Source organism: Thunnus maccoyii, chromosome 10, assembly GCF_910596095.1.
Source record: "Thunnus maccoyii chromosome 10, fThuMac1.1, whole genome shotgun sequence".
In the NCBI taxonomy this organism is placed as follows: domain Eukaryota; kingdom Metazoa; phylum Chordata; class Actinopteri; order Scombriformes; family Scombridae; genus Thunnus; species Thunnus maccoyii.
Window position 1 is genome coordinate 22092176 of NC_056542.1, and position 13551 is coordinate 22105726.

General features: G+C 39.2%; 1 protein-coding gene across 1 annotated transcript; it reads left to right on the top strand.

Annotated features, from left to right (window-relative positions):
- Positions 1–485: 485 nt before the first annotated feature.
- LOC121905468 lies at positions 486–8012 on the top strand. Its single transcript, XM_042423706.1, has 18 exons — positions 486–565; positions 794–948; positions 1117–1399; positions 1628–1782; positions 1951–2233; positions 2462–2616; positions 2785–3067; positions 3296–3450; positions 3619–3901; positions 4130–4284; positions 4453–4735; positions 4964–5118; positions 5287–5569; positions 5798–5952; positions 6121–6403; positions 6632–6786; positions 6955–7237; positions 7466–8012. Exons 2-18 carry the CDS (start codon positions 852–854, stop codon positions 7644–7646), a joined length of 3627 nt encoding a protein of 1208 aa, XP_042279640.1. The 5' UTR covers positions 486–565; positions 794–851; the 3' UTR covers positions 7647–8012.
- The last annotated feature ends 5539 nt before the right edge of the window (positions 8013–13551 follow it).

Below are 13551 nucleotides of genomic sequence, written 5' to 3' on the forward strand. Positions count from 1 at the left end.
AAATTTAAAGGGCCAATTCTGTTATAAAGGGTCTACACAGAAAGCGTTTTTCAGTCCCTTCACAGCTCTTTATCGTACAACTCACTTAATTGGTGAGTTGTACCGTACAAAGTGTTCTGTAGATGACTTCGAACAGAATATCAAACAAAAAGTTAAATCAAATATGCTGACTGCTCATTCTCTCCTGTCCTTGGTTAAATCAACACATGTAATGATTCTGTGCCTTCCCCAAACTATCCTTAATATCACGTAAATTCATTTTGAATTTTGAACTTCGTCCAGATACGAATATCGCCAGAAGAGGACAAGTGACTCAGTCTTCACCATATGGGAATGCTGTACCTGAAAGGGCCATTGATGGAAATCGTGCTAGCAACTGGGGACAGGGATCATGTACCCACACACAGAATGATCGCAATCCATGGTGGAGACTGGACCTTCTGAAGTCGTATAAGATCTACACAGTCACCATCACCAACAGAAGAGATTGTTGCCACCAAAGGATCAACGGTGCTGAGATCCGCATTGGAAATTCCCTCAGTGACAATGGCAACGCTAATCCAAGGTAGCAACACTGTCCACCTTATATTAGGTTTGAACATTTGATACCTGTTGTGTAAGTTACAGTCAGTTGATAAACTGGTTATCTTCATGATTTACAAAGAGAAACCAAAATATTTCAATTCAGTGACATCATCAGTATAAAATTAGAAATACTGTTGAGACCTAGGCACAGTGTTTGCCATCTAACAGTATTTTAACCATAATTCATTATTCTTTTCTTTTTCTTCAGATGCACTGTTATCTCATCTATCCCAGCCGGCACCTCCAAAACCTTTGTGTGTAATGGAATGGAAGGCCGTTATGTAAACATTGTGATTCCTGGAAGAAAGGAATATCTGACACTGTGTGAGGTAGAAGTTAGTGGTGAACCTTCAGCTACCACTGGTGAGTTGTACCATATAAAGTGATGAATTAGAGCAGATAATCTGACAAAAAGTTAAATCAAATATGCTGACTGTTTGTTCTTTACTGTCCTCGGTTAAAGCAACGCATGTAATGATTCTGCGCCTTCCTCAAACTACCTATAATTTCAAAATTTTGAACTTTGTCCAGATACGAATATTGCCAGAATTGGACAAGTGACCCAGTCTTCACTGTATGGGAAAGCTGTCCCTGAAAGGGCCATTGATGGAAATCGTGCTAGCAACTGGGGACAGAGCTCCTGTGCCTGCACACGGAATGATCGCAAACCATGGTGGAGACTGGACCTTCTGAAGTCGTATAAAATTAACACTGTCACCATCACCAACAGAAAGGATTGTTGCCCCAATAGGATCAATGGAGCTGAGATCCGCATCGGAAATTCCCTCAGTGACAATGGCAACGCTAATCCCAGGTAACAACACTGTCTGTCTTATATTAGGTTTGAACATTTGATACCTGTTGTGTAAGTTACAGTCAGTTAATGCACTGGTTATCTTCATGATTTACAAAGAGAAACCAAAATATTTCAACTCAGTGACATCATCAGTATAAAATTAGAAATACTGTTGAGACCTAGGCACAGTGTTTGCCATCTAACAGTATTTTAACCATAATTCATTATTCTTTTCTTTTTCTTCAGATGCACTGTTATCTCATCTATCCCAGCCGGCACCTCCAAAACCTTTGTGTGTAATGGAATGGAAGGCCGTTATGTAAACATTGTGATTCCTGGAAGAAAGGAATATCTGACACTGTGTGAGGTAGAAGTTAGTGGTGAACCTTCAGCTACCACTGGTGAGTTGTACCATATAAAGTGATGAATTAGAGCAGATAATCTGACAAAAAGTTAAATCAAATATGCTGACTGTTTGTTCTTTACTGTCCTCGGTTAAAGCAACGCATGTAATGATTCTGCGCCTTCCTCAAACTACCTATAATTTCAAAATTTTGAACTTTGTCCAGATACGAATATTGCCAGAATTGGACAAGTGACCCAGTCTTCACTGTATGGGAAAGCTGTCCCTGAAAGGGCCATTGATGGAAATCGTGCTAGCAACTGGGGACAGAGCTCCTGTGCCTGCACACGGAATGATCGCAAACCATGGTGGAGACTGGACCTTCTGAAGTCGTATAAAATTAACACTGTCACCATCACCAACAGAAAGGATTGTTGCCCCAATAGGATCAATGGAGCTGAGATCCGCATCGGAAATTCCCTCAGTGACAATGGCAACGCTAATCCCAGGTAACAACACTGTCTGTCTTATATTAGGTTTGAACATTTGATACCTGTTGTGTAAGTTACAGTCAGTTAATGCACTGGTTATCTTCATGATTTACAAAGAGAAACCAAAATATTTCAACTCAGTGACATCATCAGTATAAAATTAGAAATACTGTTGAGACCTAGGCACAGTGTTTGCCATCTAACAGTATTTTAACCATAATTCATTATTCTTTTCTTTTTCTTCAGATGCACTGTTATCTCATCTATCCCAGCCGGCACCTCCAAAACCTTTGTGTGTAATGGAATGGAAGGCCGTTATGTAAACATTGTGATTCCTGGAAGAAAGGAATATCTGACACTGTGTGAGGTAGAAGTTAGTGGTGAACCTTCAGCTACCACTGGTGAGTTGTACCATATAAAGTGATGAATTAGAGCAGATAATCTGACAAAAAGTTAAATCAAATATGCTGACTGTTTGTTCTTTACTGTCCTCGGTTAAAGCAACGCATGTAATGATTCTGCGCCTTCCTCAAACTACCTATAATTTCAAAATTTTGAACTTTGTCCAGATACGAATATTGCCAGAATTGGACAAGTGACCCAGTCTTCACTGTATGGGAAAGCTGTCCCTGAAAGGGCCATTGATGGAAATCGTGCTAGCAACTGGGGACAGAGCTCCTGTGCCTGCACACGGAATGATCGCAAACCATGGTGGAGACTGGACCTTCTGAAGTCGTATAAAATTAACACTGTCACCATCACCAACAGAAAGGATTGTTGCCCCAATAGGATCAATGGAGCTGAGATCCGCATCGGAAATTCCCTCAGTGACAATGGCAACGCTAATCCCAGGTAACAACACTGTCTGTCTTATATTAGGTTTGAACATTTGATACCTGTTGTGTAAGTTACAGTCAGTTAATGCACTGGTTATCTTCATGATTTACAAAGAGAAACCAAAATATTTCAACTCAGTGACATCATCAGTATAAAATTAGAAATACTGTTGAGACCTAGGCACAGTGTTTGCCATCTAACAGTATTTTAACCATAATTCATTATTCTTTTCTTTTTCTTCAGATGCACTGTTATCTCATCTATCCCAGCCGGCACCTCCAAAACCTTTGTGTGTAATGGAATGGAAGGCCGTTATGTAAACATTGTGATTCCTGGAAGAAAGGAATATCTGACACTGTGTGAGGTAGAAGTTAGTGGTGAACCTTCAGCTACCACTGGTGAGTTGTACCATATAAAGTGATGAATTAGAGCAGATAATCTGACAAAAAGTTAAATCAAATATGCTGACTGTTTGTTCTTTACTGTCCTCGGTTAAAGCAACGCATGTAATGATTCTGCGCCTTCCTCAAACTACCTATAATTTCAAAATTTTGAACTTTGTCCAGATACGAATATTGCCAGAATTGGACAAGTGACCCAGTCTTCACTGTATGGGAAAGCTGTCCCTGAAAGGGCCATTGATGGAAATCGTGCTAGCAACTGGGGACAGAGCTCCTGTGCCTGCACACGGAATGATCGCAAACCATGGTGGAGACTGGACCTTCTGAAGTCGTATAAAATTAACACTGTCACCATCACCAACAGAAAGGATTGTTGCCCCAATAGGATCAATGGAGCTGAGATCCGCATCGGAAATTCCCTCAGTGACAATGGCAACGCTAATCCCAGGTAACAACACTGTCTGTCTTATATTAGGTTTGAACATTTGATACCTGTTGTGTAAGTTACAGTCAGTTAATGCACTGGTTATCTTCATGATTTACAAAGAGAAACCAAAATATTTCAACTCAGTGACATCATCAGTATAAAATTAGAAATACTGTTGAGACCTAGGCACAGTGTTTGCCATCTAACAGTATTTTAACCATAATTCATTATTCTTTTCTTTTTCTTCAGATGCACTGTTATCTCATCTATCCCAGCCGGCACCTCCAAAACCTTTGTGTGTAATGGAATGGAAGGCCGTTATGTAAACATTGTGATTCCTGGAAGAAAGGAATATCTGACACTGTGTGAGGTAGAAGTTAGTGGTGAACCTTCAGCTACCACTGGTGAGTTGTACCATATAAAGTGATGAATTAGAGCAGATAATCTGACAAAAAGTTAAATCAAATATGCTGACTGTTTGTTCTTTACTGTCCTCGGTTAAAGCAACGCATGTAATGATTCTGCGCCTTCCTCAAACTACCTATAATTTCAAAATTTTGAACTTTGTCCAGATACGAATATTGCCAGAATTGGACAAGTGACCCAGTCTTCACTGTATGGGAAAGCTGTCCCTGAAAGGGCCATTGATGGAAATCGTGCTAGCAACTGGGGACAGAGCTCCTGTGCCTGCACACGGAATGATCGCAAACCATGGTGGAGACTGGACCTTCTGAAGTCGTATAAAATTAACACTGTCACCATCACCAACAGAAAGGATTGTTGCCCCAATAGGATCAATGGAGCTGAGATCCGCATCGGAAATTCCCTCAGTGACAATGGCAACGCTAATCCCAGGTAACAACACTGTCTGTCTTATATTAGGTTTGAACATTTGATACCTGTTGTGTAAGTTACAGTCAGTTAATGCACTGGTTATCTTCATGATTTACAAAGAGAAACCAAAATATTTCAACTCAGTGACATCATCAGTATAAAATTAGAAATACTGTTGAGACCTAGGCACAGTGTTTGCCATCTAACAGTATTTTAACCATAATTCATTATTCTTTTCTTTTTCTTCAGATGCACTGTTATCTCATCTATCCCAGCCGGCACCTCCAAAACCTTTGTGTGTAATGGAATGGAAGGCCGTTATGTAAACATTGTGATTCCTGGAAGAAAGGAATATCTGACACTGTGTGAGGTAGAAGTTAGTGGTGAACCTTCAGCTACCACTGGTGAGTTGTACCATATAAAGTGATGAATTAGAGCAGATAATCTGACAAAAAGTTAAATCAAATATGCTGACTGTTTGTTCTTTACTGTCCTCGGTTAAAGCAACGCATGTAATGATTCTGCGCCTTCCTCAAACTACCTATAATTTCAAAATTTTGAACTTTGTCCAGATACGAATATTGCCAGAATTGGACAAGTGACCCAGTCTTCACTGTATGGGAAAGCTGTCCCTGAAAGGGCCATTGATGGAAATCGTGCTAGCAACTGGGGACAGAGCTCCTGTGCCTGCACACGGAATGATCGCAAACCATGGTGGAGACTGGACCTTCTGAAGTCGTATAAAATTAACACTGTCACCATCACCAACAGAAAGGATTGTTGCCCCAATAGGATCAATGGAGCTGAGATCCGCATCGGAAATTCCCTCAGTGACAATGGCAACGCTAATCCCAGGTAACAACACTGTCTGTCTTATATTAGGTTTGAACATTTGATACCTGTTGTGTAAGTTACAGTCAGTTAATGCACTGGTTATCTTCATGATTTACAAAGAGAAACCAAAATATTTCAACTCAGTGACATCATCAGTATAAAATTAGAAATACTGTTGAGACCTAGGCACAGTGTTTGCCATCTAACAGTATTTTAACCATAATTCATTATTCTTTTCTTTTTCTTCAGATGCACTGTTATCTCATCTATCCCAGCTGGCACCTCCAAAACCTTTGTGTGTAATGGAATGGAAGGCCGTTATGTAAACATTGTGATTCCTGGAAGAAAGGAATATCTGACACTGTGTGAGGTAGAAGTTAGTGGTGAACCTTCAGCTACCACTGGTGAGTTGTACCATATAAAGTGATGAATTAGAGCAGATAATCTGACAAAAAGTTAAATCAAATATGCTGACTGTTTGTTCTTTACTGTCCTCGGTTAAAGCAACGCATGTAATGATTCTGCGCCTTCCTCAAACTACCTATAATTTCAAAATTTTGAACTTTGTCCAGATACGAATATTGCCAGAATTGGACAAGTGACCCAGTCTTCACTGTATGGGAAAGCTGTCCCTGAAAGGGCCATTGATGGAAATCGTGCTAGCAACTGGGGACAGAGCTCCTGTGCCTGCACACGGAATGATCGCAAACCATGGTGGAGACTGGACCTTCTGAAGTCGTATAAAATTAACACTGTCACCATCACCAACAGAAAGGATTGTTGCCCCAATAGGATCAATGGAGCTGAGATCCGCATCGGAAATTCCCTCAGTGACAATGGCAACGCTAATCCTAGGTAACAACACTGTCTGTCTTATATTAGGTTTGAACATTTGATACCTGTTGTGTAAGTTACAGTCAGTTAATGCACTGGTTATCTTCATGATTTACAAAGAGAAACCAAAATATTTCAACTCAGTGACATCATCAGTATAAAATTAGAAAAACTGTTGAGACCTAGGCACAGTGTTTGCCATCTAACAGTATTTTAACCATAATTCATTATTCTTTTCTTTTTCTTCAGATGCACTGTTATCTCATCTATCCCAGCCGGCACCTCCAAAACCTTTGTGTGTAATGGAATGGAAGGCCGTTATGTAAACATTGTGATTCCTGGAAGAAAGGAATATCTGACACTGTGTGAGGTAGAAGTTAGTGGTGAACCTTCAGCTACCACTGGTGAGTTGTACCATATAAAGTGATGAATTAGAGCAGATAATCTGACAAAAAGTTAAATCAAATATGCTGACTGTTTGTTCTTTACTGTCCTCGGTTAAAGCAACGCATGTAATGATTCTGCGCCTTCCTCAAACTACCTATAATTTCAAAATTTTGAACTTTGTCCAGATACGAATATTGCCAGAATTGGACAAGTGACCCAGTCTTCACTGTATGGGAAAGCTGTCCCTGAAAGGGCCATTGATGGAAATCGTGCTAGCAACTGGGGACAGAGCTCCTGTGCCTGCACACGGAATGATCGCAAACCATGGTGGAGACTGGACCTTCTGAAGTCGTATAAAATTAACACTGTCACCATCACCAACAGAAAGGATTGTTGCCCCAATAGGATCAATGGAGCTGAGATCCGCATCGGAAATTCCCTCAGTGACAATGGCAACGCTAATCCCAGGTAACAACACTGTCTGTCTTATATTAGGTTTGAACATTTGATACCTGTTGTGTAAGTTACAGTCAGTTAATGCACTGGTTATCTTCATGATTTACAAAGAGAAACCAAAATATTTCAACTCAGTGACATCATCAGTATAAAATTAGAAATACTGTTGAGACCTAGGCACAGTGTTTGCCATCTAACAGTATTTTAACCATAATTCATTATTCTTTTCTTTTTCTTCAGATGCACTGTTATCTCATCTATCCCAGTCGGCACCTCCAAAACCTTTGTGTGTAATGGAATGGAAGGCCGTTATGTAAACATTGTGATTCCTGGAAGAAAGGAATATCTGACACTGTGTGAGGTGGAAGTTGTCGGGGAAGAGTCAGATAATTCCATTGAATATGGTTGTGACTGGGTCTGAAACAATTACTCATATAATTTTCTTATTACCAGTTAATTTTAAAGCTAACAGATGCATATTTCCTCTTAATTTCTTTTAATGATGAACACAAGGGTGAGGGATTAATTATCAGAGATATCCTCTAAACTTTTCATGTTGGTGGGATTTTCAGTAATTTTTGTATTGAATTGTGCAAGGTAGGTCATCAAAGCCATTTAATGAGGCAGTTGAATGATGATGTGATTTAAAATTAAACCGTTATCACGTGCTCAGATTTCATACCATTTCATAGCGTTAGTATTCCAATATTGATAGTTTATAATGGCAGGATTTTACTGGACCCTTCCACCAAGAAATCCATCAATTACCTTTTTGCAAATCTGTCATCTACAGAAATGATTACACTGAAAATAAATGGTGATCTCTGCTGCTAGTATATATTTTTGGAGTATTCTTTTTGTTAATTCTAAGACCGAATAAAAAGGGGCAAATTAAGTAAACATCCACCATGCATTCTTTCCCTAAAATAGTTATTTTAAAAAATATATTGCTAAAAACAAAAACACAGCTTTTTTAAAGAACTCTTACTTGGGTGAGTAGAAACAGTCTAGGATCATTAATACACCACCCAGCAGTGCACCTCATGCCCTGGTCTTCTGACTTCATCAGACCTGCACCCACAATGATTTCTCAGGTGGAAATATCTTGTTAGTCACATCTTTAAGATACTTGTGTCTTATTTTTGTTCTTGTTATCTCAGTCAACTGCCAATATTCACCTTTTGTATTGATTTTCTTTTTCTTTTTTTTCTTAACTTCACTCATAACTCCCCATCTCTTTTGTCTGTCACTCCTTCTCAGTGCCTAGTTTTACCATTGTATTACTGTTGCACATCCATATATCAGATGTATTCTCTGGGCATTTCCACCATCAGATATGACACATCATCCATCAGTCTCATAGGCTGCTGTACTTCCAACATGGACGCTCCATCACTGTGCCACTGTCAGAGGGGGGTCGGTAGTAGTCCACCCCCACCCTACCCCCATTTCACACACACATGCACTTTTTTGCCTGCAGAGGTGTCTTTCTTGGATATAACAACTTTCTGTGGAAACCTTTCTCCAGCATAGATCAAGGCTTCATTGGGGCCAAATAAATCATCCAGTCAACAGGGGGTAGAGGAGATGGGCTGACAGCCCCACATCCATGCAGTGTCTGCTTCTTAAAAAAGTTAGAAGAAGGGTCTGTCTGCAAGAACAAAAGGAAGTGCAAGAGTGTGTCATATCATGTCTTTGCAAGATGGTGAATTTCAAATGAACCCAGAGCTGTTTTTGCTGGTCTGGTATCCTATGGACGGATATTCACTGTCACCCATTTCCTGCCAAAAAAAACAACCACAGCAGCAAGCAAACACGTCTTAAAAATTGTCGTCTGTCATCAATGTGGAAGTAAGCCAATACTGTAATATGTAATGTAATATAAAATAACATATTACTTTACATATAATAGTATCACCTTAATTACACATTATATGTATGTTACTTCCATTTCTCCTCTTCTTTTTTGTATTTCCCATATCTGTTTAATGTCACTTGCTGTGAAATCATCATCAAGAAAGGTATTGTCAGTGCTGAACATCTCCTCAACTTCACTTGCACAAGTACATCCTTCATAACATCTCCCATATCTACATCAGCTGCTGTCCTACTCACAGTGTCAGCATCACAGGGCAGTTGGTTTAAAATTGTGCGAAATGTATTAAGAAATACCAGATTTGGTTAATTTATAAATTTAATGGACATATTGGACACCACTATAATGTACAATTAAATGTTGATAGGATGTCAGATAATTTAATCACAAGAGTGCTACCTGTCTGGTTGTGCTTTGGGCAACTGCCTATACTTGAAAACAGGTGATTTTCTATTTACTCATCATGATGCCACACAATAGATACTAAACATCGAAATAGTAAAATGCATGGCTGTGTCTTGTTTGAGACTGCTAATGCATGTTAGTTTACTATGGCAAAACAAATTAAATAAATACATAAACATGTTCAATGAATGTGGTTCACAGCAAATCCTGGCATGACCATTAAGATCTACAACCTTGAAGAAATCACCAGCTTGTACATTAAGGACATTAAGCCTTTACATGTCCATTAAGTAATTACAGCCATCCTCAGTTAACAGTTAGACTGGTTCTTATGCCCTCTACTGCCAGTGCCTGTTTTCTTGATGCTGCTGCTCCTTCCCAAAGTCAGCCCCATCCTACAATACCTTTGCTGTTGACCAAGAGGAAGCAGAGATCCTTACCTTGACCCTCCCACAACATAATAGAGCATAATAAAGGAGGTAAAGTTGATAAGTAAAGCAGCATTATTTTATATCAGACCTAGTTTGATCACTGTCTGTTAAGCAGCTTGGGTCATTTGGATACATAAGTGGCTGCAAAAGGAGAAGTTTGTTTAACTCAATGACTCAAAAACAAATGCCATTTCTCTTATTTGTGATATATTCCCTCATATTTGAACAGTTTGAAAAACAAAAAAATTTGAAGGTGAAACTGTATTTTGTCATTTTCAAACTGATACACTGAGTTATGTTTCATGTGCTTTGTTGTAGAGGAAGTACCATGCAGCTCCTCACATGTAAAAGGTGGTGTGTAGGTGGCTGGCTGTCTTGAAATGTATTTGGTACATGTTACATAGTATTTGCTTGATGTAACCTTCCATCACTTGTCTCTTTTTTGATGTATTGAGTGAGGGGATGAGGCACCAGGGGAAATCTCTCCTTTAACCATTAGTGCTTCGTGCTCCACCTAGCATTTAATCACTCTATGATCAACAAGAGGCTCTCCTCCCAAGAAAAATGACAGAACCAGTCGTTTTGACAAGTGCCCCAAACGACATATGTTTACATTTAAGTGACAAAGCCCTCTAGCAGTTGTAGTAATTATGAGGGGATGACATCAGGTGAAGTTACTGTCCAGCAACAAAACCCGCACAGATAGGAGGTTAGGGTGGATCGATGGGTCACCAAAACAACATTTTAACATAGGAGACCACTGTTCCTTTCCTATTTCCATAAGTGAATCAACATTGATTTTTTTAAACCACAACCACACAGTTGTTATTGTAACCATGACAATGACGGTCCCTTAACCTTAGGATGGTGGTAATATTAGCCTTAACCACGTTTCCCGAACCTCACCAAGTTACTTATTTGAACCCAAGCCTTGATCTTTTCCAAAACCTAACCAAGTCGTGTTTGTGCCTAAAGCCAACCAAACCTATCATAAGACATATTTATTTCTCAACAAGGATTTGTACTGGTTTTGGAAGGTAAAGACAAAGGATGTCCTGCTAATGGGCATCCGATCAGAAAATACTGTGTGTTGTTCTGGAGTGCCAACAATGTATTTTGTTGTTTCATTTGGAGAACTTGCTGCCTTATAAACAATTACTATGCAATTCTATCTATGCTCCCATGCACTTATCTACATACAGTACACAAAGTCTTGCATTGACACAAGACAGCACACAAACACAATTTCACTTCACACAAAAGACAGAGAGAAAACACACAACTCATACACACACGCACACACATTTACAAAGCCATCAGAGCAAGGTCAAGCCTGACAGCAGGCAGATGAAGAGCCACTTAGGAGACCTGTCTCTTGTCTTTATCCTGTGCCTCCCCTTTGAGAGCTCTACACTCAAAGAGCATATTGATAGGGAATAAACGATGAAGTCATAGTTGCGCTCAATGTCAGGTGGAAGAGAAATGAACTGGATAAGTGTTAAGGCAGAGGAGAAAAGTAGAACATAATTGTGTAAAATTACAATCCATCAAAGAATTAGTGGATAATTAATCATGCCCAGTGTCATTGGGGGTTGCTGTCTCATCAAAGTGCCATAAACTTGCTTGAAGACTTAAGTAATGCAAGTGTGAAGACATATAATCACATCTAATGTATAGAAAATGGAGACTGGAAGAAGCAATGGCATAATAAAACCCAGTACATTGTATGGTAATGAATACAGTGCTCAAAATACAGCGCACTGGAGTACAGAAATCCATATTAAGTTTGATTTAGAGAATACAACTGAAGAGAGAAAACAGAATAAATAATGTTTGACTGCAACAAAACCCTAGCCAACCTTCCACCACACCCGAGCTACACAATGCCTGAACAAACTAGAGTTGGAAATGAATGCTTTATATCATCAGAGCTTAGAGGAGGGATTGGAGATTCTATGTATGTTCGATATTGTTGATTCTGCTCCACAGAGCAGGCCTATCACCTCTGAAAACACAGGAAACCCACTGGTTCAGCGCAGATTATAAATATGCATGGAAATCAATACATATTTGGCAGTGGGGGAGAGAAAAATTGAGAAAAACACAGGAAGAGAGCAGAGGCCCTGGAATGTTCATCTTCATTTATTACAGTCATTTATTCTCTTTCTCTCTCTTCCCTCTGCTGCACATGTACACATACTCACTTCCCTACCTACGCATGCACACACACAGACACGCGCACACACACATATGCATGCACAGCAAGAGAGAGGGAGAGAAAGAAAATGTCCAGATCAGCAAATTATCCATTCTTTTCTCTGCGACCGTCCCTGTGGGGCTGTGCAGTGTGTAATAGCAAGTGCACCCCGCTGACGATTAGCCAGACTGTATATTTGTCATTTCAGGTCCATAAGGGAGGCCAGGGAGCAGTCTGAGACACAGGTTCATTCATCCATTGACTTCTCTTCTCGTCAAAATCCACTCTTCAACATAATTCAGATTATTTATTAGATCAGTAAAAATGCAAACTACTGCATATAATTATGATAACAAAGATTAAATAATCTGAAATAGGGATGTTTACTATCGTGTCAGTTTCAGCTGTAGAGGTACCCAGTTTTCAGGGAGAAAGTATCATTTTCAACACATCTAGCTCAAGTGTTACACCTCATCATTATGCATTAGTATACTCGAGATGTTTTACAAATTATACAAATGCTTGTGGTGCTAAAATAGTTACAAAAATGTGTTACATAATAACACATTCTTCTTAAGAGTGCAGTATTGTCATCTTGATGATTTCACCAAGCATTGCTGAGCATCTGCAAGGGCTGAAATTGAAAAGTAATACAAGGACTATACCCATTGGTCCCATTTTTAATACGTAATAATTTGAAAATATTTTTGAAATGTTTTCTTTTTTTCTTGTTCACAACCTTTGAGTACAACTTGAGATATGTGACAAAAACTACTAGTTTTTATAACTGGGCAGACTAAAGGTCGGCTTCAGCATGAAAAATTGCAGCAGCAGTCTTGTCCCAAAAGGATACATCTTAGCTTCTTATTCCTGTTTTATGACTAATAATAATGGTCCTACTTGTCTTGCTTCAACACCTCTACACCATTCATTCAGTGTGCAATTTGCTGTATTTCAGTCTATCAAACGCCCCAATACAGACCCAAAGTGTGCCCAAATGACCTCTATGCAACATTACGATTTGACAACAGACAGTATAAATGCATGTTCATGATATTACAACTTATCTTTGTTTAGTAATTGGTGACAGTGGGTGGTGGTAATATAGCCCAAGGGGTCATTTGATACTGTAATGATAGCAGGTTGTCATAGTAGCTGGATCATTGTCACTCTTGCCTATCAGTCATTTCTTAATAGCCTGGAAAGAGGTCCCTTCCTTGATGGTGTGGTAAAGTGAACTTCAGTCAGACTGTATTTGGTAGACTGAATATTGTATATACTGCATATTTTTCATAATTGAATGAATGATAGTAAAAGTAAAGAAAAAAAGGAAGTTATTTATTATGATCTCAGAATGTTGTAGTACTTAGGATAACATTTGTGTAGTACATAATCCTATGACACATGCCTTTTGCAA

Coding starts and splice junctions, on each gene's coding strand:
- LOC121905468 (XM_042423706.1), top strand. CDS start 852: ATGGAAGGCCGTTATGTAAACATTGTGATTCCTGGAAGAAAGGAATAT. Junction 6,787..6,954: donor TGAACCTTCAGCTACCACTG/GTGAGTTGTACC, acceptor AACTTTGTCCAG/ATACGAATATTGCCAGAATT. Junction 7,238..7,465: donor AATGGCAACGCTAATCCCAG/GTAACAACACTG, acceptor CTTTTTCTTCAG/ATGCACTGTTATCTCATCTA.